The sequence below is a fragment of the Symphalangus syndactylus genome, chromosome 13 (genome assembly GCF_028878055.3).
Source record: "Symphalangus syndactylus isolate Jambi chromosome 13, NHGRI_mSymSyn1-v2.1_pri, whole genome shotgun sequence".
Lineage (NCBI taxonomy): Eukaryota > Metazoa > Chordata > Mammalia > Primates > Hylobatidae > Symphalangus > Symphalangus syndactylus.
This window is the reverse complement of record NC_072435.2, coordinates 44,814,698-44,834,805: the sequence shown is the minus strand read 5'-3', so window position 1 is coordinate 44,834,805 and position 20,108 is coordinate 44,814,698. Positions and strand designations below refer to the sequence as shown.

General features: G+C 55.1%; 1 protein-coding gene across 5 annotated transcripts in view; it reads right to left on the bottom strand.

The window, feature by feature from the left end:
• The window catches only part of KLHL26 (kelch like family member 26), a 33,425-nt gene extending 13,538 nt beyond the window's left edge, over positions 1–19,887 (bottom strand). For 2 of the 5 annotated variants that reach the window (XM_055236458.1, XM_055236461.1), the window contains exon 1: positions 19,721–19,830. In XM_055236458.1, coding sequence (XP_055092433.1) covers positions 19,721–19,803 — 83 coding nt within the window. In that variant the 5' untranslated portion in view covers positions 19,804–19,830. Of the gene's footprint in view, positions 1–5,792; positions 6,658–19,720 lie in introns of those variants that run through there. The other 3 variants (XM_055236459.2, XM_063616353.1, XM_055236460.2) reach the window with 3 other exon arrangements.
• Positions 19,888–20,108: the final 221 nt, after the last annotated feature.

The following is a 20,108-nucleotide window of genomic DNA, read 5'->3' as shown; positions in this document are numbered from 1 at the left end:
TCCTCCCACCCTCCTGATCCGGAGCCATTCCCTGCCTGTCTGTCCTTGGCTTCAGCCTGTCTGTGCCTGATGGGTGGGGACAGAATGACAGGAGACAGGGCATCTGGGAGTGCCTAGCAGGAGGCCACTGTACCCAGGGCTGGCACCCCCAGACAGCCCCCAAGTGACGGCCAGGGACGCCAAGGCTCAGAGAGGGTGGTGGGCTGCCCAAGTCACAGCGGGAGTTCAGGGAGGGCAGGCAGGCAGGTTTCGGAATGGAGGATCAATTGGAAAGGACCACCACCAATGACCCCAAGGACCCAGTGAGGTGGCAGGAGACACTCCCTGCTCTCAGGCTCAGCAGGTTGAGAGGTGAAGCCCACAGAGCTGGGAGCAGAAAGCTGAGGCCCGTCCACCCCTATCCTGCAGGTCCCCCGCCAACCCCACCACGAAGCCAGGGCAAGCTGCGTGGGCTCCCCTTTCCTGAGCCTTGCTTAAACCTTCCAGAAGACAGGGGGTTAGAGGTGCAATGGTTTGCAAGCTGTCATCTCAGGAGCATGGGGGTGTTCTAGATGAGGAAGGAGGCTGGAGGCATGGGTGGGTGAATGATGGATGCGTGTGGCCACCCCTCACCTGCTCCTCAGGGGTCACCATAAGCCCAGTGCCCTCAAGGCCGGGCTGTGATCTCCTGCCCTAATCCCAGCCTCTGACCAATGCCACCGGGAGTCCAGGATGTGTAGGGCTCTGACTGTGCCCAATGGACAGGAAGACGCTATGCACAGCGCCCCCATCCCGGACTTGCCCAACTCCAGCCACTTCTCAAGGCCAACAAGAAGGAAGCCCCGCCATCCAAACAAAGGCCCAGAAGACAAGGGAGTGTTCAGACCCCACCTCCCTGACCAGCGGCAAGCTCTCTGCCTCCACAGCATGAAGACAAGGGGGTATTCAGACCCCACCTCCCTGACCAGCAGCAAGCTCTCTGCCTCCATAGCACCCCTCCCATCCTGGCTCATGTCCAGATGACAATGCTGGGGCGTCTCCATCAGAACAGCCTTCACCGACCGAGGGAGCACCCAGTCTGTGCAGTCTTGGCTCCTGGCCCACCTTTTGGCAGGCAGTCTCTGAAGGGGCACTGCTACCATCCCATCTTACAGATGGGGAAATCGAGGCACAGAGCAGTTCACCACTGGCCCAAAGTTATACAGTAAACAGAGGCAGGGGGACACCAGACTTGGCCAAAGGAGGCCTTCCTCAGCCAACACACGGGTGCTGGTCGACCTCTCCCCAGCCCCAGATGGGTGGGCCTCTGATTGTGACCATCACACAGATGGGGAGACTGAGGCTCAGAGGGCTGAGACAGCTCACCAAGGCTCTGCCTGAGCTGGAAGGATGGACATGGAGCTGAACAGCAGGAAGAGCAAGACAGGGGCTTTTCAAGGCCGGCCCCAGGCAAGAATGTGGATTTACCCCACTAGTCCTCCAGCCTCCCTGCAAGAGAGGGAATCCCACTCTGCAGATGAGGGGGTGGTGCCTGCCAGGTCCCGCTGGGAGAGCCTCAGTCTATGGCTCATCAGCCACCCCACCTCCCTGATCCCCATCTGGGCCGTTTTTGTCTTCCCTACTCCTCACTCCATCTGCCACATCATCTGTTTCCAGATTGTCTCCCATGGCTGAAAGGGGAACCCCATGGAAGCCGGGCAGGCAGGGTTCTGTCTCCTGCAATGTCCTGGTGCTCACCGCCATGCCTAGCATATGGTTGGAGCTCAGTCTTGCTTGTCAACTGGATGGGTGGATGAGCAGTCAAGTGAATGGACAGCTAGATGGATGGGTAAATGACTGGGTGGATGGGCAAATGGTAGACAGACAGATGAATGGGTGGGTAGATGGGTGAATCGGTGGGTGGATGGGCAAATGGGCGGGTGAATGGATGGGTAAGTGGATGGAGGGAGGGGTGAATGGATGAGTGGATGGATGGGTGGACAGATGGGTGGGTAGATGGATGGGTGGGTAGATGGATAGATGGATGGGTGGATGAAAGGGCGCGTGGATGGATAGGTGAGTTAATGGATGGCTGGATGGACCGATGAACGGATGGGTGGGTAGATGGATGGATGGGTGAATAAATGGATGAAAGGGTGGGTGGATGGGTGGACAGACAGGCGCGTAGGTTGGTGGATGGGTGGATGGATGGGTAGGCAGATGGTAGATGAGTGGATTGGTGGATAGTGGGTTGGTGGATGGATAGTGATAGGTGGGTAGATGGATGGGTGGGCAGATGGTGGATGAGTGGATTGGTGGGTGGATTGGTAGATGGATAGTGGTAGGTAGGTGGATGGGTAGATGGAAGGGTGCCTGGATGGGCAGGTAGATGAGTTAACGGATGAGTGGATGGAAGGGCAGGTGGATGGGTGACAGACGGGCAGATGGATGGGTGTGTGGGTGGATGGATGAATGGGTGGGTGGATAGATGGAAGAGTGGGCAGGTGGATGGGTGGGTGGATAGAAGAGTGGCCTGATGAAAGGGCGGGTGGATGGCTGGATGGATGGGTAGGTGGGTAGGTAGATGGATGGATGGATGCAAGGGTGGGTGGATGGAAGAGTGGACTGATGGAAGCACCGGTAGATGGGTGGATGGATGGGTAGGTGGGTGAACAGGTAGGTGGATGGAAGGGCAGGTGGATGGATGAGTGGATAGAAGGGTGGACTGATGGAAGGGTGGGTGGATGGGTGCATGGATAGGTGGGTGGGTAGATGAAAGGGTGGGTGGGTAGATGGAAGGGCAGGTGGGTGGATGGAAGGGTGGACTGATGGAAGGGCGGGTGGATGGGTGGATGGATGGGTGAGTGGGTAGATGGAAGGGGGCGTGGGTGGGTGGGTAGGTGGGTAGATGGAAGGGTGGACTGATGGAAGGGTGGGTGGATGGGTGGATGGATGGGTGGGTGGGTAGATGAAAGAGCAGGTGGGTGGGTGGGCAGGTAGGTAGATGGAAGGGTGGGTGGACGGGCGGATGGATGGGTGGGTGGATAGATGGAAGGGTGGGTGGGTGGGTGGGTGGGTAGGTGGGTAGATGGGTGGGTGGGTGGGTGGATGGAAGGGTAGACTGATGGAAGGGCGGGTGGATGGGTGGATGGACAGGTGGGTGGGTAGATGGAAGGGTGGGTGGGGTGGGTAGGTGGGCGGATGGAAGGGCAGGTGGATGGGTGGATGGATGGAAGGGTGGACTGATGAAAAGATGGGTGGATGGGGGCAGGTGGGTGGATGGGTGGGTGGGTGGTTGGGTGGATGGACAGGTGGAGGTATGGATGGTCAGGTGGGTGGGTGAACTGGTGGACATAGGAGTGAACAGGTGGGTAAGAAGGAGTGAGTGGGTGGCAGATAGATGAATGGTGGATGAAGGGTGGGTGGATAAATGGACAGATAAATCCACATCTTTGCGCTGGGCCAGCCCTGAAGAGCCCGTCTTGCTCTTCCTGCTGTTCAGCTCCACATCCATTCTCCAGGCTCAGGCAGAGCCTTGCTGAGCAGTCTCAGCCCTCTGAGCCTCAGTCTCCCCATCTGCATCATGGTGATGATCATAGGGCCCTCCCACTTGGGACCATGAGAAGGCCAAAAAGCACCTGTGCACTGGCCAAAGGTCTCTGCTGGCCATACCTAGTGTCCCTCTGCCTCTTGTTTACTGTGTGGCCTTGGATAAGCCCCTGAACCTCTCTGTGCCTCAACTTCCCCATCTGTAAAATGGGATGATAGCCGTGCCCCTTTTCTAGGCTGCCTGCCGACAACGGAGCCAGGAACCAGAACTGCACCACCCCAGTTGATGGCCTTGCACAAAGTGGTTGCTCCCTTGGTTCGTGGGGGCTGTTCTGATGGGGACACCCCAACACTGTGGTCCAGGTACAAGCCAGGATGGGAGGGGTGCTGTGGAGGCAGAGAGCTTGCTGCTGGCCAGGGAGGTGGGGTTTGAGGGTGAGTGGACGGGTGAGGTGGCAGGTGGATGGCTCCCAGGTGGTAGTACTGGGCTGGAGCCCAACTCTTTTTTTTTTCTTTTTTTTCTTTTTTTTTTTTTGAGACGGAGTCTCGCTCTGTCACCCAGGCTGGAGTGCAGTGGCGCGATCTCGGCTCACTGCAAGCTCCGCCTCCCGGGTTCACGCCATTCTCCTGCCTGAGCCTCTCCGAGTAGCTGGGACTACAGGCGCCCGCCACCACGCCCGGCTAATTTTTTGTATTTTTAGTAGAGACCGGGTTTCACCGTGGTCTCGATCTCCTGACCTCGTGATCCGCCCGCCTCGGCCTCCCAAAGTGCTGGGATTACAAGCGTGAGCCACCGCGCCCGGCCCTTTTTTTTTTTTTTTGAGATGGAGTCTGGCTCTGTCACTCAGGCTGGAGTGCAGTGGTGCGATCTCAGGTCACTGCAACCTCCACCTTCCAGGTTCAAGTGATTCTCCTGCCTCAGCCTCCCGAGTAGCTGGGACTATAGGCGCCTGCCACCACGCCCAGCTAATTTTTGTATTTTTAATAGAGACGAGGTTTCATCACGTTGACCAGGCTGGTCTCGAACTCTCGGCCTCAGGTGATCTGCCTGCCTCGGCCTCCCAAAGTGCTGGGATTATTGGCGCGAGCCACCGCACCTGGCCTGCTGGAGCCCAACTCTTATCTTAGCTCACTGCTTGTTCCTCTCCACGAGACCTCCTGGCCCGAGTCCTAGCGTATGTGATCCTTCCAGATCCACCGCAAAGCCCTCAGCAGGACTCTCCTGAACATCCTGTCTCTGGACCTTTGCTCATGCTGTGCTCTGTGCTAAGTGGCCGGCCCTCTTGCCCTCAGACCCTTCTCCCTCCACCACACTCCTGAGCCACCAGCATTTCTGTGCTCAGCGCCTCTGCTGCCTCCACCCCAGAGCCTTATCTGCTATGGCCTTCCTCACCCTCATGGTCCAGCTGGGTGCCCATCCAGGGCTGACGAGTGGGCAGGTCTCGGCCTGAGGCTTCCCTTTCCCATTCCCTCCCACTGAGGTGAGACTGCTTCTGCCACAGCCCATCCCCCGACTTGGTCCCACTGCATTGGGCCGGCAGCGGGGACCACTTGAATGAGCAAATCCATTCACTCTACAGTTCAGGCAAATAGGTACATGACTGCACAGCTCCAGAGCACCACTTGGAAACCCAGTGAAATTCCAGCACTGCTGAATTCTAGCATCTCGGGGCGGCAACGTGCTGCGACGCAGCCCACCCCTCTGCCTCCACTGGCAGGACAAGTGTTGAAGCCCCAGAAGGGATGGGGCTGCCACATGGCACTGCTCATCCCCAGCAGAGCCAGGCCAGATGCAGGCACTCCACAGCTTAGCCCAGCGCCTTCCAAAGACAACACAAATTTCAGTATCAGAGGGGGTCTGTCATGAATATCTTCATTTTTGGGGTGTTTACCATTCCTCCCCTCTTCTCATAAGGGCCCCCTGCTTTCCTCGGGAAACTCCTGTTCTCTATTCTCAGCCCCAGTGGTGGAGATCAGGCAGACCCCATTGCTGGGCTGAAAATATGGATGTGACACAGACTGGACAGAGGCTCCGGGGCCCCTGGCCATAGGGATTCATCCTGGGATGGGGACTTGGCCCTTCTGATCCAATCAGAGCCTTCCCTGGGATTTTTACTGGAGCCACCAGGATGAAGGGTCCCCTTCCCGGTGGTGTTGGCAGGCTAGTGGAGTGGCAAGGTGAGGTCCCCTTTCTACCAGGTGGGCAGCACCCAGACAAGAGGGATGGCAGAGCTAAAAGAAGGGAGCCACAGATTCCAGCCTTCAGACCTTGCACCCCAACGTACCTAAAACCGGGTGTCTCCTTGCACTTTTTAAAATGTGAACTTCGAGTCTTTAACTGACGGCAGTGTCTTGGGTTTCTGGCTCTCCCCACCAGGAGGGGCCTCGGATGTCAGGAGCCTCAGATCCATCCACAGCATTCCAGACGAGCCTCTGGAAAAACCGCTGTGGCCTTAACACTTTTCCAGCTGCCGCCTCTCCCTGCAGTGCACACAAGCTTCTTACCGGGGCTGAGGGGTCAGGAAGCCCCACTGAGGGCCATTCTGAGGGAGAGTGGGCGGCGGCCATCCCCAGCCGCAGCCCCGCCTGTCTGTGACGAGACAGACGGCTCCACTCCGTCCGCCACGACTCCCAGAAAAGGTCAGCAAGCTGCCCGCGCCCCTGACCAATGCGAAAGTTCAGCGGCTCTAAATGCTAACAGACTGGAGGCGTGACTGAGGCTGGAACGGCAGAGGGGCCCGGTGCCATCAGCCTTGGCGAGGAAAACATCACCCGTCATCTGTGCAAGTGACTCACGTGGAGTATAAACATTTGTGCGCTCCTGACCCCCCACTTCACATGACAGAGAGCCACGAGGACCCGAGGAGGGGGAGCCAGAGGAGAGACCTAGAGAAGCCCTCCTGGGACAGGATGGACTTCACCAAGGAGAATGCGTGCTTCCAACTCGAACTTCAGTCCTGGAAGTTTTTCAGAGAGAGGATGACTCAGGCTGATGGCAACAGAGAGGGTGTCTTGGGGGTCTTCTGTGGGGCTCCCCTACGTGTCTGTCATCTCACAGTCACCTTGACACTCCTTCCACCCTGCTCCGGGAAAATGTCCCGCTCTCAGATGATCTGGGTGATCATATGCCACTCTACTCTGTCTCCTTAGGCAGACTGCCTCAAATTCTACCATCCCGTGGAGAGCAGAACTCTCCGGATATCCAGCCCAGACCGCTCCCGCCCAAGTCCGTCTTTGACCCCTGTGGAATTTCACAGTTGTGGCGTCAGTAAACATCTTCGGCCTCGATCCTCGGGTGACCCCCCTCCAGGCCTTTACAAGCCTGAAGGTCCACCCCTCAAGATCTCCTCCAGGCCCAGCCTGTTCAATTCCGGAAGCCCTTGCCCTCGCAGGAAAGGTCTTTGATTCCCCCAAGGTGCTGGTTACTTCCTCCCGGATCACAATATTTTCAGTGTGCACCGTGGTGGTGCACACAAAGTGATCAGGCGCTCCGCAGCGCGGTGAGGGGTCTGAAATCATGCTGGACACGCACCAAAATCCGCTCTGCAGAGGAGGAATGCTAGGGAATTGCTGGCGCGGCCGTTGGAGACGAGTCCTGTGAATTCTGTGCGGCCCTCTCCGGAGAGACATGTGGAAGGGGCGGGGTGGGGGGCAGGAAGGGACTGGAGGCTGGGGTTAACAAGTGTTAAGAGAGCTGGTCCGCACAGCTGCAAAGCGGCTACCAGAGGAGGAGGGCGGGGCTGCCGGCAGCGGGAACCCAGCGGGCTTGGCCCCCACTTCCACTTAAGACAGCTGGACAGGGAGAGAGTGGCTGTCGTTTGCCGCCTCTGCTTTAACATGCAGGGCTGAGGTTTTGCTCACTCACTAAAGACAGCACACGCAAAACGGTACAGTGCCCTGGGCTCTGTAACAGGGCCGGTTTACTGACAACATGCCTGTGAATTTCTGCTTCTCCGCCCACACCCTGCTGGTTCAATGAAGTGAAGAGGAAGAGGCGGATGACCCTCGGCCAGCCTGGGCATGCAGAGCTATGCCAGGAGGCTTCCCCTCTGGTATGCGTCGAAGACTGTGCGGGGTGGGGTACTCACTGGATCTATACTCAAGAGCATCCATCCCATGCCAGCAGCTGTGCCAGCGCCAGGACCACCACTGTAAAGAGAACCGATAAAGCACTGCCCTTGGGGAACGTACATTCTACAGGGACATGGGTCCTCAAGCAGAGAATGTACCATGACGACAGGGCGAGCAGTGGCGCCACGGTGGACACAGTGGCCAGGCCCTGAGGAGACAACACTTGAGCCGTGCAAATCGCTGGGACAGGACATTCCAGTGAGCGTGCTTCAGGGCCCAGCAGAGCCGTCAGAGCTGCGGAAGCTCAGGGGCCTGGCGAGTCACATCAAGAAGTAGATTTTGTTCTGAGAGTGAGGGAGCCACTGGCAGGTGTCCGGCAGGGGAGTGAGGTGGTCTGATGCCTGCCTTAGGAGGGTCCCGCTGGCTGGAGTTGGGGTTGATGCCCAGGAGGGGAAGAGCCAGTAGTGGCTCTGAGCTGGGATGGGGAGGAGGCAGCAGGAGGAGCTGGCGCCAGGCTGTGGCTCGAAGGTGGAACCCACAAGAGATGCTACCTGGGGACCTCCCGGGCAGCTGCAGCCAGACTGAGGCCTTCTCTCAGGACGGGGGACATTCCCAGGACTGGGACCTGCTGGTGGGAAGACCTGAAGCCCTCAAGGACTGTGGGAACTCCAAGTGGCACGAACCCTGAGTAAGGAGAGGCATGAAGGGCTTTTCTGGAACACAGGCAGGGCTGCGAATCCCCTAGGCCAGGTGGCGCCTCCAAGTCTGCTGCTTGTTGCAGGCAGTGCAGCCGCGCGGGACCAAGGACAACACTGACCTTCAGCCTGCCCGGTGGGGAGGGCAGAAACTGGCCAACACTATCGGTCAGCTCAAGTTCAACCTCCAGACATCCCCAAGCTTGCGTGTGCCTCTCCATCCCTCCAGGGCCCATCTTGGCTGAGGCTCCCTTATCTCTTGCCACAGGGATCCTTTTGAGACAGAGTCTCACTCTGTCGCCCAGGCTGGAGTGCAGTGGTGCAATCTCGGCTCCTGGGTTCAATCGACTCTCATGCCTCAGCCTCCAGAGCAGCTGGGACTACAAGCACCCACCAATGCGCCCAGCTAGTTTTGTGTATTTTTAGTAGAGACTGGATCTCACTATGTTGCCCAGGCTGGTCTCGAACTCCCGACCTCAAGTGATCTACCTGCCTTGGCCTCTCAATGTGCTGGGAATACAGGTGTGAGCCACCACACTCGGCCTACAGAGAGATCCTTTCAAAACAGGAGGCTGACTGATATGCCTCTCACCCAAACCCTGCCCTGGCCCCCTGGCCCAGCCAGCCCAGAAATGACCGCACAACGTTCTCTAGCTCCTGCTGGCATGTATGCACCCCATGGGCAGGGTCCATCTGTCCCATGGACCCTGCATATCCAGCACCAGGCACGGGGTAGACACAGGAGACTGTGGCACCTGCACAAAGGCAGAGAAAGGTGTCTAACAAATCCTGTCCACAGAGCAGAGGTGGGGATGCCGGGACACATACTGCCCAGTCACCCCTTGCCTTCAGTAGATCCCACCCCCTTCTTCCAGGATCCAAGGCCCCAAGTCGCTGAATTATTTCTATCTGTGTCCTTCCCCTCATCCTCCTCTCTCCCTCCCCATTCTCCTGTTCTCTATCTTTCTCCTCTCTCTCTCCTCCTCTTTTTCTCCTCCTCCTCTTCCTCCTCCTCCCTCTCATCTCCTCTTCCTCTTCCTCCACTCTTCCTCCTCCTCCTCTCTTCCTCCTCCAGGGCTTCTCAACACCAAATCTAAAACATTCCCTAAAACCAAAGGGTAGGACACACACACACACACACACACACACACACACACAAATATCAGAAAAAGGAAAAAACCAAAGGGCTGGAGCGAGGAGAAAGCCTCACTTTTACAGTGTCTGAGGAGAGATGGGTGAGATAAAAAGTAATCCCCGTTGGGGAGGTGGGATGACATTCGCAGGGGCTCCCTGGAGATGGTGCAATTACGGTGGAGGGTAATAAAACCTTTCTTTCCCGGGAACTATGGACAATGACAAGGAGGCCGTCCCCGGGGTCACAGCTACCAGGTGGAAACAGTCCAACTGTGACGATCGCACTGCATGATTCAGGGTGAAGTGAATGCTTTCAGAGCAATTCCACTCCCAGAGCTCTCGGGACCTGCCGACAAGGAGGGGAGGAGAGGGTGGCCTCCCTCCCAGAGAAGGGGCTCAGCTGTGAGGGGCAGATCGAGTGGCCTGGATGTGGCTCAGCCTGTGGGCCAGTGCCCTTCTTGGGCTGGCCCAGTCCCACCTGCCCCTATCCCTGCTGAGACGCGCCACCCCCCAACCCCCGCCCCGCCGAGCTCCTGCTCCCAGGCCTGCTCCTGGCTGGACCTGCCCTCTCTAGCTCACGCTGGATGTGCTCTACTCTCCCGCTGCCCCTGCTGCTGTCCCTCTCATGGCCACCAAGTCATGGCACTACCGTCTTCCCAATGGCTCAAGCTCACCCTCTCCTTTCCCTGCCTGACACACGCACTCCACATCAAGGCTTGCTGGCATCGACGATCCCCTCAAGGCCCATGTGGGCATGGCGGGCAAAAGGATGGCAGTGTCCCCATCATGGGTGAAGTCAGCACTGCCACAGTAACACTGATGAGGCACGTGTGACATCTCCCCGCTCGTTTCCTCCCAGACACCCCCCACCTGGTGGGCCTGGAGCCCCATTTCCCAGATGAGGAATCTGTCACAGCCACACCCCATAAAGAGGGACCCACAGTCACCCATGGGTATGATGAGACACCTCATGCCGCGATATCTGACCACATTTTCCAGGAGAAGGACTTGAGTCCACGTCTTGGAAGGGTCAAAATCTCCCTTCTGAAAGAGGCATGAGGCCGGGCTCGCTGGCTCATGCCTGTAATCCCAGCACTTTGGGAGGCCAAGGCAGGTGGATCACCTGAGGTCAGGAGTTCGAGATCAGCCTGGCCAACATGATGAAACCCCATCTCTCCTAAAAATACAAAAACTAGCCAGGCATGGTAGTGGGCGCCTGTAGTCCCAGCTACTTGGGAGGCTGAGGCAGGAGAATCACTTGAACTGGGGAGGCGGAGGTTGCAGTGAGCCAAAATCGTGCCACTGCACTCCAGTCTGAGCTCAGAGTGACGTCAAAAATAATAATAATAAGAAAGGGGCAAGAGGCCAAAGGAATGAGAACTTCCCCAAAGTAGCAAGAACCTCCTTGGAAAGCCACCTCTTCCCCCAAGTCTTCCTAGCAGGAGCTGGGGGGCTGGACCCTTCCAAGGCTTCTGGGCTTGGTGGAGATGATGTAGATTGTGGAGAAAGCTTCAACAGGCAAAGGCCACCGAGCCAGACTGACTGTGACAAACCCACCGGGCACAGCGTCTCGGCCACAACTTTCCATGCAAACACTTTCAGCAGGCAGCAAAGCCCCTGGGCACAACGTCCCAGCCATCACTTCTTTTTTTTTTTTTTTTTTTTTGATACAGAGTCTCACTTTGTCGCTCAGGCTGGAGTGCAGTAGCACGATCTCGGCTCATTGTAACCTCCTTCTCCCGGGTTCAAGCGATTCTCCTGCCTCAGCCTCCCGAGTAGCTGAGATTAAAGACGCCCACCACCATACCTGACTAATTTTTGTATTTTTAGTAGAGATGGGGTTTCACTATGTTGGCCAGGCTGGTCTCAAACTTCTGACCTTGTAATCCGCCTGACCTTGTAATCCGCTCCCAAAGTGCTGGGATTACAGGAGTGAGCCAAAGCATCCAGCCTAGCCACCACTTTTTATGCAAATGCCTGAAGCCAGCACATCCCTCACCCAGATCCCCCCACCTCACCCCCAGGAACAGCATGACTCAGTGAGCCTGGGCCCTACCCAAGCGTCTCCAGGGAGTGTGGGCCAAAAATCGTGGATGCCAAAGGTCCATGTCGGAGAGGCTGCAAGGCCAGAAGGTTCCTCCAAAACTCTGCCAGCCAGGTACCTCACAGTGATAGAATTTTAGCTGGGGAGGTGTGACTCCCCAGAGGGTTTGCCTCCCCTTGCAACACCCCAAGTGGCCCAAGCCTCCTTTCCCTCCAAGGAGTCTAGACCCCACGGCCCGAGCTGGGAGGAGGCCAGCTGGTGAACAAGTGTCCTTTGTGCTTGCAGCAAGGACCCCACCTCCTCTCCGCACACCCCAGCCAGGGCAGCCCCACTCTGTCCATCCCTGAGGTTCAGCTCAGTCATTAACGACCATCTCTACTAGGCAACGGGTTTTTTGTTGATCCCTTGAGATAGGAAGGAAGGAGAATAAGCTTTTCTCTTTCTTTTCTCCCCCTTGGTTGCAGAAGACAGAAGTTGGAACAAACAAGTTATATAACGTTGGGGGCGGTCGGGGGTGGGGGAGCACAGTCCCTCCTGGGAACAGTTTCTTGAGTTGTGGTACCTCTGGAAGGGCCAGGGGGAAGACAGGAACTGCCCCCGCCCCTGGCCAAAAGACAAAACCTTCGTGGGATGAAAAGGCAGATGCTGCCATTGCCTGGTAGGCTAGAAAGGCAGCCAGAGACTAAGGCCAGCCCCCACTGCCCCCCAGCAGCCCACAAGCCTCCCCGGAAAGGCAAAAGATCAACCTGATCCCATAGAAGGGAATTCCTACCTGCCAGACTGCAAGCCTCAGAGAGCAATAAGCTTTTGCACACCCCCATCCCTCCCTTCCTCCCTCTCGGCCACGTCTCTGGGACACTTCCTCCTTCTGTGTCATTCATGTTCCAGGCACACAAGAGGGCACAAGAGAGACAGCCTTTCCAACCTCAAGGTACCAGATAAACACAACAAATAATGTTAGGTGGTGACCAGCATGATCAAGAATATACAACAAGCATGCACCCCAGCAATTCCGCTCCTAGATGTGTACCCCAAAGGACTGAATATGAGTGTTTAGACAAAAATGTGTACATCATGTTCATAGCAGCATGATTCATAATAGCCAAAAGGTGGAACCAATCTAAGTGTCCATCAACAGATGAATGGATGATGTGGTGGATCCACGCAGTAGAATATTACTCAGCCATAAAAACGAATGAAGTGCTGATTTAGGCTACAACATGCATGACCCCCAAAGCATCATGCTGAGCGAAAGAAGCCAGACTCGAAAGGCCACATAGTGCATGATTCTACTTATAAAACTTGAAAACGGATAGAGACAGACTGCAGATTGGTGATTGCCAGGGGCTGGGCAACGGAGACTAGGGGGTTAGTGCTAATGAAGATGGGGTCACCTTTTGTGGGGACAAAGATGTTTTGGAACTGGACAGCAGTAATGGTTGCACAATTCTGTGAATGTACTAAATGCCACTGAATTGTTCACTTAAAGTGGGTGAATTTTGTGTTACATATATCTTACCTCAAAAACAAAAAACAAAAATACAGATTGGGCACAGTGGTTCATGCCTGTAATCCCAGCACTTTGGGAGGCTATGGCAGGAAGATCACTTGAGCCCAGGAGTTCAAGACCAGCCTGGGCAACATAATGAGACCCCATCTTGGCCAGACACAGTGGCTCACGCCTGTAATCCCAGCACTTTGGGAGGCCAAGGTGGGCAGATAACCTGAGGTCAGGAGTTCGAGACCAGCCTGACCAACATGGAGAAACCACGTCTCTACTAAAAATACAAAATTAGCCAGGCATGGTGGCACATGCCTGTAATCCCAGCTACTCGGGAGGCTGAGGCAGGAGAATCACTTGAACCTGGGAGGCGGAGGTTTCGGTGAACTGAGATCATGCCATTGCACTATAGCCTAGAAAACAAGAGCAAAACTGTCTCAAAAAAAAAAAAAAAATGAGAGCCCGTCTCTATAAAATAATATATATATTTTTTGAGACAGTTTGGTTCTCTCACCCAGATGGGAGTGCAGTGGAGCGATCTCAGCTCACTGCAACCTCCACCTCCAGGGTTCAAGCGATTCTCTTGCCTCAGCCTCCCGAGTAGCTGGGATTACAGGCACATGCCACCAATCCTGGTTAATTTTTGTATTTTTAGTAGAGAAGGGGTTTCACCATGTTGGCCAGGCTGGTCTCAAACTCCTGACCTCAAGTGATCCGCCCACCTCGGCCTCCCAAAGTCCTGGGATTACAGGCATGAGCCACCGCACCCGGCCCAAAACAATTTTTAAAAATTAATCCAGTGTGGGCCGGGCGCGGTGGCTCATGCCTGTAATCCCAGCACTTTGGGAGGCCGAGGCAGGTGGATCACGAGGTCAGGAGATCAAGACCATCCTGGCCAACATAGTGAAACCCCGTCTCTACTAAAAATTAGCCGGGCGTGGTGGCGTGCACTGGTAGTCCCAGCTACTCAGGAGGCTGAGGCAGGAGAATCACTTAAACCCAGGAGGTGGATGTTGCAGTGAGTCCAGATTGTGCCACTGCACTCTAGCCTGGGCGACAGAGTGAGACGATGTCTCAAAAAAAAAAAAAAAAAAATTAGGTGTGGTAGTAGATGCCTGTAGTCCCAGCTACTCAGGAGACTGAAGCAGGATTGCTTGAGCCCAGGAGGTCAAGAAGGCTGCAGGGAGCTATGACGCTGCATGCCAGCATGGGCGGCAAAGTGAGACTCTGCCTCAAACTAAACCAAACAAACAAACAAAAGACCACAAGCCGGGCGCAGTGGCTCACGCCTGTAATCCCAGCACTTTGGGAGGCCCAGGCGGGCAGATTGCCTGAGGTCAGGAGTTCCAGACCAGCCTGGCCAACATGGAGAAACCCCATCTCTACTAAAAATACAAAATAAGCCGGGCTTGGTGGCAGGTGCCCATAATCCCAGCTACTCGGGAGGCTGAGGTAGGAGAATCAGTTGCTTGAGCCCCAGGAGGTAGAGGTTGCAGTGATCATGCCACTGCACTCCGGCCTGGGCAACAAAAGCGAAACTCCATCTCAAACACACACACACACACACACACACACACACACACAAAACTAGGTGACTAGAAAAAGTGTCCTGGGGACCACTTGAGCTTGCACGGTCAGGCAGGTGGCTCTGAGGGGCCAGAACTTTGGAGAGTGGAAGGATGAAGAGGAAGGAGGCGTGGGCAGGTTGAGGCGAGGAGGTGGGTCGTGCAACAGGCCTGGCTGTCTCATTTGCAATAAATGAAAGAACAGAGGAACAATGCTACAAAGACTCAATGTCTCAAAATGACTTTTGGGAGAATGTCTTGTACCAATCTCCCTCAAAACATGATCCATTTTCTGCATGCTCCATCTTGCCACATTAGGGGTTCTCCCCACACTAGCACCTGAGGCATGAGACACCCCTATCAGTTGCTCCAAACAGTGATTTTTCACCAGGATGGAGGATAGGGGAGAATGACGATGTCTTTTAAGAAAGAGGGCCGGGCGTGGTGGCTCACGCCGTAATCCCAGCACTTTGGGAGGCTGAGGTGGGCAGATCATGAGGTCAAGAGATCGAGACCAGCCTGACCAACACGGAGAAACCCCATCTCTGCTAAAAGTACAAAATTTAGCCGGGTGTGGTGGCGCACACCTGTAATCCCAGCTACTCGGGAGGCTGGGGCAGGACAATTGCTTGAACCTGGGAGGCAGAGGTTGCAGTGAGCCAAGATCATGCCATTGCACTCCAGCCTGGGCAACAGGGCAAGCCTCCATCTCAAACGAAAAAAGAAAAAGGGCCGGGTGTGGTGGCTCATGCCTGTAATCCCAGCACTTTGGGAGGCTGAGGCAGGCAGATCACCTGAAGTCAGGAGTTTGAGACCAGTCTAGCCAACATGGTGAAACCCCGTCTCTACTAAAAATACAAAAATTAGCCGGGTGTGGTAGCATGCACCCGTAATCCCAGCTACTCGGGAGGCTGAGACATGGGAATCGCTTGAACCCAAGAGGTGGAGGTTACAATGAGCTAGGATCGCACCACTGCACTCCAGCCTGGGCAACAAAGCGAGACTCAGTCTTTAAAAAAAAAAAAAAAAAAAAAAAAAAAGGCAACCCAACTTAAAAATGGGCCAAAGATTTGAAAAGACACTTTACCAAAGATGTGAATAGCTAAGAAGCTCATGAAAAACTGTCCAACATCATTAGTTATTACAGAAACGCAAATTAAAACCAAAATAAGACTGGGAACAGTGGTGTGCACACCTGTAATCCCACTTATTCCAGAGGCTGAGGCCAGAAGATTGCTTGAACCCAGGAGTTCCAGGGTGCAGTGAGCTAGGATCGCACCATCGCACTCCAGCCTGGGTGACAGAGTGAGACCTCATCTCACAAATAAAGAAATAAACAAAAACACCAAATGAAAACACCAGCACACACCTGTAAGAATGGCTAAAACTAAGGACTGGCCATACCAGGTGTTAGTGAGGATGAGGAGGAGCTGGAACTCTTGAACATTGCTGGTGGGGATGCAAAATGGTACAGCCACTTTGGGAACGAGCTTGGCAGTTTCCTAAAAATTAAAACATGGCCAGGCTCGGTGGCTCACACCTGTAATCCCAGCACTTTGGGAGGCCGAAGTGGGCGGATCCCCTGAGGTCAGGAGTTCGAGACCAGTCTGGCCAACATGGCAAAACCCCGTCTCTACTAAAAATACAAAAATTAGCTGGGTGTGGTGGTGCATCCCTACAATCCCAGCTACTCAGGAGGCTGAAGCAGGAGAATCGCTTGAACCCAGGAGGCAGAGGTTGCAGTGAGCAACCTCTGGGCAACAGAGAGAGACTCCATCTCAGAAAAAAAAAAAAAAAAATTGAAATATAGCCAGGCGTAGTGGCTCACACCTGTAATCCCAGCACTTTGGGAGGCCGAGATGGGAAGATCGCTTGAGCCCAGGAATTCAAGACCAGTCTAGGCAACATGGCAAGACTTTGTCTCAACAAAAGCACAGAAAAAATAGCTAGGTGTGGTGGCATACGCCCTTGTAGTACCTACCAGCTACTTGGAAGGCTGAGGTGGGAGGATCACCTGAGCCCAAGGAGGTCGAGGCTGCAGTAAGCCGTGATTACACCACTGCACTTCAGCCTGGGCAACAGAGTGACACCCTGTCTCGAAAAAAAAAAATTTAAACACATCTACCATATGAGCTAGTCATTCCACTCTTAAGTATTTACCCAAGAGGATGAAAGTATACGTCCACACAGAGACACATACCCAGATGTTCACAGCAACTTTATTTGCAGTTGTCAAAATGGAAACAACCCAACAGTCCATCAACCAGTTAATGGATAAACAAACTGTGTCCATTCATACGAGATTGTATGGATGGACACAGTTTGTTTATTTTCACTCCACAGTGAAAAAGAACAAATTTCTGATACAACAACACAGATGAACTTCAAAAACATTATGTTAAGGAAAGAAACCAGACGCAAAGGCCACATGTCTGATTCCATTCTTACGAAATTTCTAGAAAAGACAAAGCTACAGAGAGTGAAAGCAGATCAGGATGTCCCCAGGGCTGGATGTTGGGGGAGCAGGGTTAATTGCAAACGAGCTTGGGGGAACTCTTTGGGGTGATGGAAGCATTCCAAAAAACTGGATTGTGGTGAAGGATGCACAACTCAGTAAATGTACTGAAACTTAATGATCTGGGTTGAGCACAGTGGTTCACACCTGTAATCCCAGCACTTTGGGAGGCTGAAGCGGGCAGATCACTTGAGGTCAGCAGTTCAAGATCAGCCTGGCCAACATGGCAAAACCACGTCTCTACTAAAAATACAAAAATTAGCCAGGCATGGTAGCATGTACCTGTGGTCTCAGCTACTCGGGAGGCTGAGGCAGGAGAATTGCTTGAACCCAGGAGGCAGAGGGTGCAGTGAGCCGAGATCATGCTACTGCACTCCAGCCTGGGCAACAGAGTAACACTCTGTCTCAAAAAAAAAAAAAAAAAAAAACCTTAATGATAAATTAAAATGAGTGAATTGGCTGGGCGCAGTAGTTCACGCCTGTAATCCCAGCAGTTTGGGAGGCCAAGGAGGGCGGATCACCTGAGGTCAGGAGTGCCAGACCAGCCTGGCCAACAGTGAAACCCTGTCTCTACTTAAAAAATACAAAAATTAGCCGGGCATGGTGGCGGGCACCTGTAGTCCCAGCTACTCAGGAGGCTGAGGCAGGAGAATCCCTTGAACCTGGAAGGCAGAGGTTGCAGTGAGCTGAGATCGCGCCACTGCACTCCAGCCTAGGTGACAGAGCGAGATTCTGTCTCAAAAAATAAATAAATAAATAAAAACAAAATGAGTGAATTGTATGCCATGCAATTAATTATATCTCGATAAAGCTGTTTATAAAAAAGAGCCATGCCCAGCATGGTGGCTCACATCTGTAATCTCAGCACTTAATGAGGGGTGAGGCAAGAAGATTGCTTGAGCCCAGGAGTTTGAGACCAGGCTGGCAACAGAGCAAGACCTGGTCTTTACAAAAAATTTAAAAATTAGCCAAGTGTGGTGGTGCACACCTGTAGTCCCAGCTACTCAGGAGGCTGAGGTGCGGGGATCACTTGAGTCCAGGAGTTTGAGGCTGCAGTGAGCCTTGATGGTGTCACTGCAATCCAGCCTAGATACCTGGGTGACACAGTGAGACGGGGTTTCAAAAAAATAAAAATAAAAAAAGCCCTAGCCCCAGGTTATCCCACTCCAGTGCCCAAGGCAGGGACCTGGGGTTCACAGTCCCCCTTCCCTGTCCCTTACTTGCCAACTCATGCCCAATATTCAAGCCCTGGCCACTCCCTGAATACCTCTGAAAATCCTCTGACATCTCCTGGCTCCCTACTGCGGGACAATCTTGCCCCACACTTACCCCAGGAGGCTGGTCACCCCTCTGGACACACACCTCCTGGGTTCCCCACGGCCCCTCTGGCAGACCAGATTCAATGCCCACAGACCTAAGTCTCAAGGTGCCACTCAGCATCCTCAGGAACAGGCAGGGCCTTTGCCTCCTCTGTGCCCTGGCCCAGCCATCCCTCCTCCCTTCCCCACCCATCCCATGCGTGTTCCATTCAGTACCAAATCACACAGCCAGGCCATCAGGCCATTCCCTCCAACGCTAGCCCACAGGTCCAAAACTCCACAGCACATAAGTGTCAGACAACTTCATCATTTATCATGTTGACTGAAATTATTGGCTCCTGGAAGCTCACCAGCAAGAAAAAGCCTGAATTTCCTCCTTGGCCTGACCTGGGTGGCAGGCTAGAGGAGGAGCTGGGGTGGGAGGGTCTGGCTTTGCCCAATAGGAAAAGAACAGGAGATCACACTCCCTAAGGCAGGTGTTCTTTCCCTCTGACAATCCAATACAATGCATGCACACACATATCATTAGTTATTGATGATAACTAATTGTCATGCAAACCTGGAGGTTCAAGTAATCCATGTCAGGACTGGGCCATGGGGAAAGGGGGCCTCCCTCTGACCAAAGGGGTGAATTCTGTCCCCTTGTCTGAGGGCAAGACCTTTCTGTAAATCCTTTAGCCTGTTGGGGATGTGGATTTGGACCCCATGGGGATGGAAGGGAGGAGCCCCAAAGAAGAACCCTCTCTATGTTCTTTATAAACCCCCCTGGAGTTCTCTCACCCACCTCAGGTTCCCTAGACCCACCCCAGGACCCCTCAGCCTCCCCATCTCAGGCTCCCAGATTCACCTGAGTCCCCCACCCAGAGCCTCCCACAGTCTCCACTCCTCCCAGAGCCCCTCAGCACGCTCTCAGGACCACCTTTAGCCAACTTGGGGCCCTTCAACACCTCCCAGGATGCCTTGGGCCTTAGCCCCTTCCTCAAAGCCCCCAAGACACCTCACCACCCTCAGACTGGCCATGGCCCCTGCTCAGGCCCTCTCTGCTGCCCAGGCCCTTTGGCATCCCCAGTTGCCCCACGGCCCACCAGTCAGGAGCCCCTCGGCTTCCCTTCAGACCCCCAGGATTCTCAGGTCCCTAGGGCCGCCTGCAGACGCCTCGAGGTCCTGGGGCACCCAGCCCCCCTCCAGCTACCCCCTCAGTAGCCCTCGGCTCCTCCAGTACCTCACGGCCCCGTAAAGTCCAAATTCTCAGCGAAAGACCCTCGAGCCGTGCCAGGCCTCCCCTCAACCCCTCAGGACGCCCAAGACTGCCCACAGGTGCCCTGGTCTCCAAGACAGGTGCAGGTCTATCCTGCGGGCCGGGTCTCACCTGTTCGGGCGCTCGGGGCCCGGGCCCGCGCCGAAAGCGCCGCCGCCACCAGCACCGCTGCTGCTACCGCCGGACTCCGCCATCTTCCCCCCGCCGTCGCGCGTTCGAGTGACGGGAGGCGCGCGCGCAGGCCCGGGAAACCGAGACGCGGGGGGCGGGGCGGGGCCAGGTCTGCGGGGGGGCGGGGCCGGGACCAGAAACCAAGGATTGGGGCGGGCCCGGAACCGGAGGGGCGTGGTCTACGGAGGGCCGGGGCAGGCCTGGGATAAAGGGAGGGGCCTGCTATGCAGAGGGGTGGGTCCAGGGCGGGGCCTGGTCTAGGGGTGCGGGATTGGGGCGGGACCGTGGCGTGAGGGGCGGAACCAAGTCTGAAATGGACGCGGTTCTG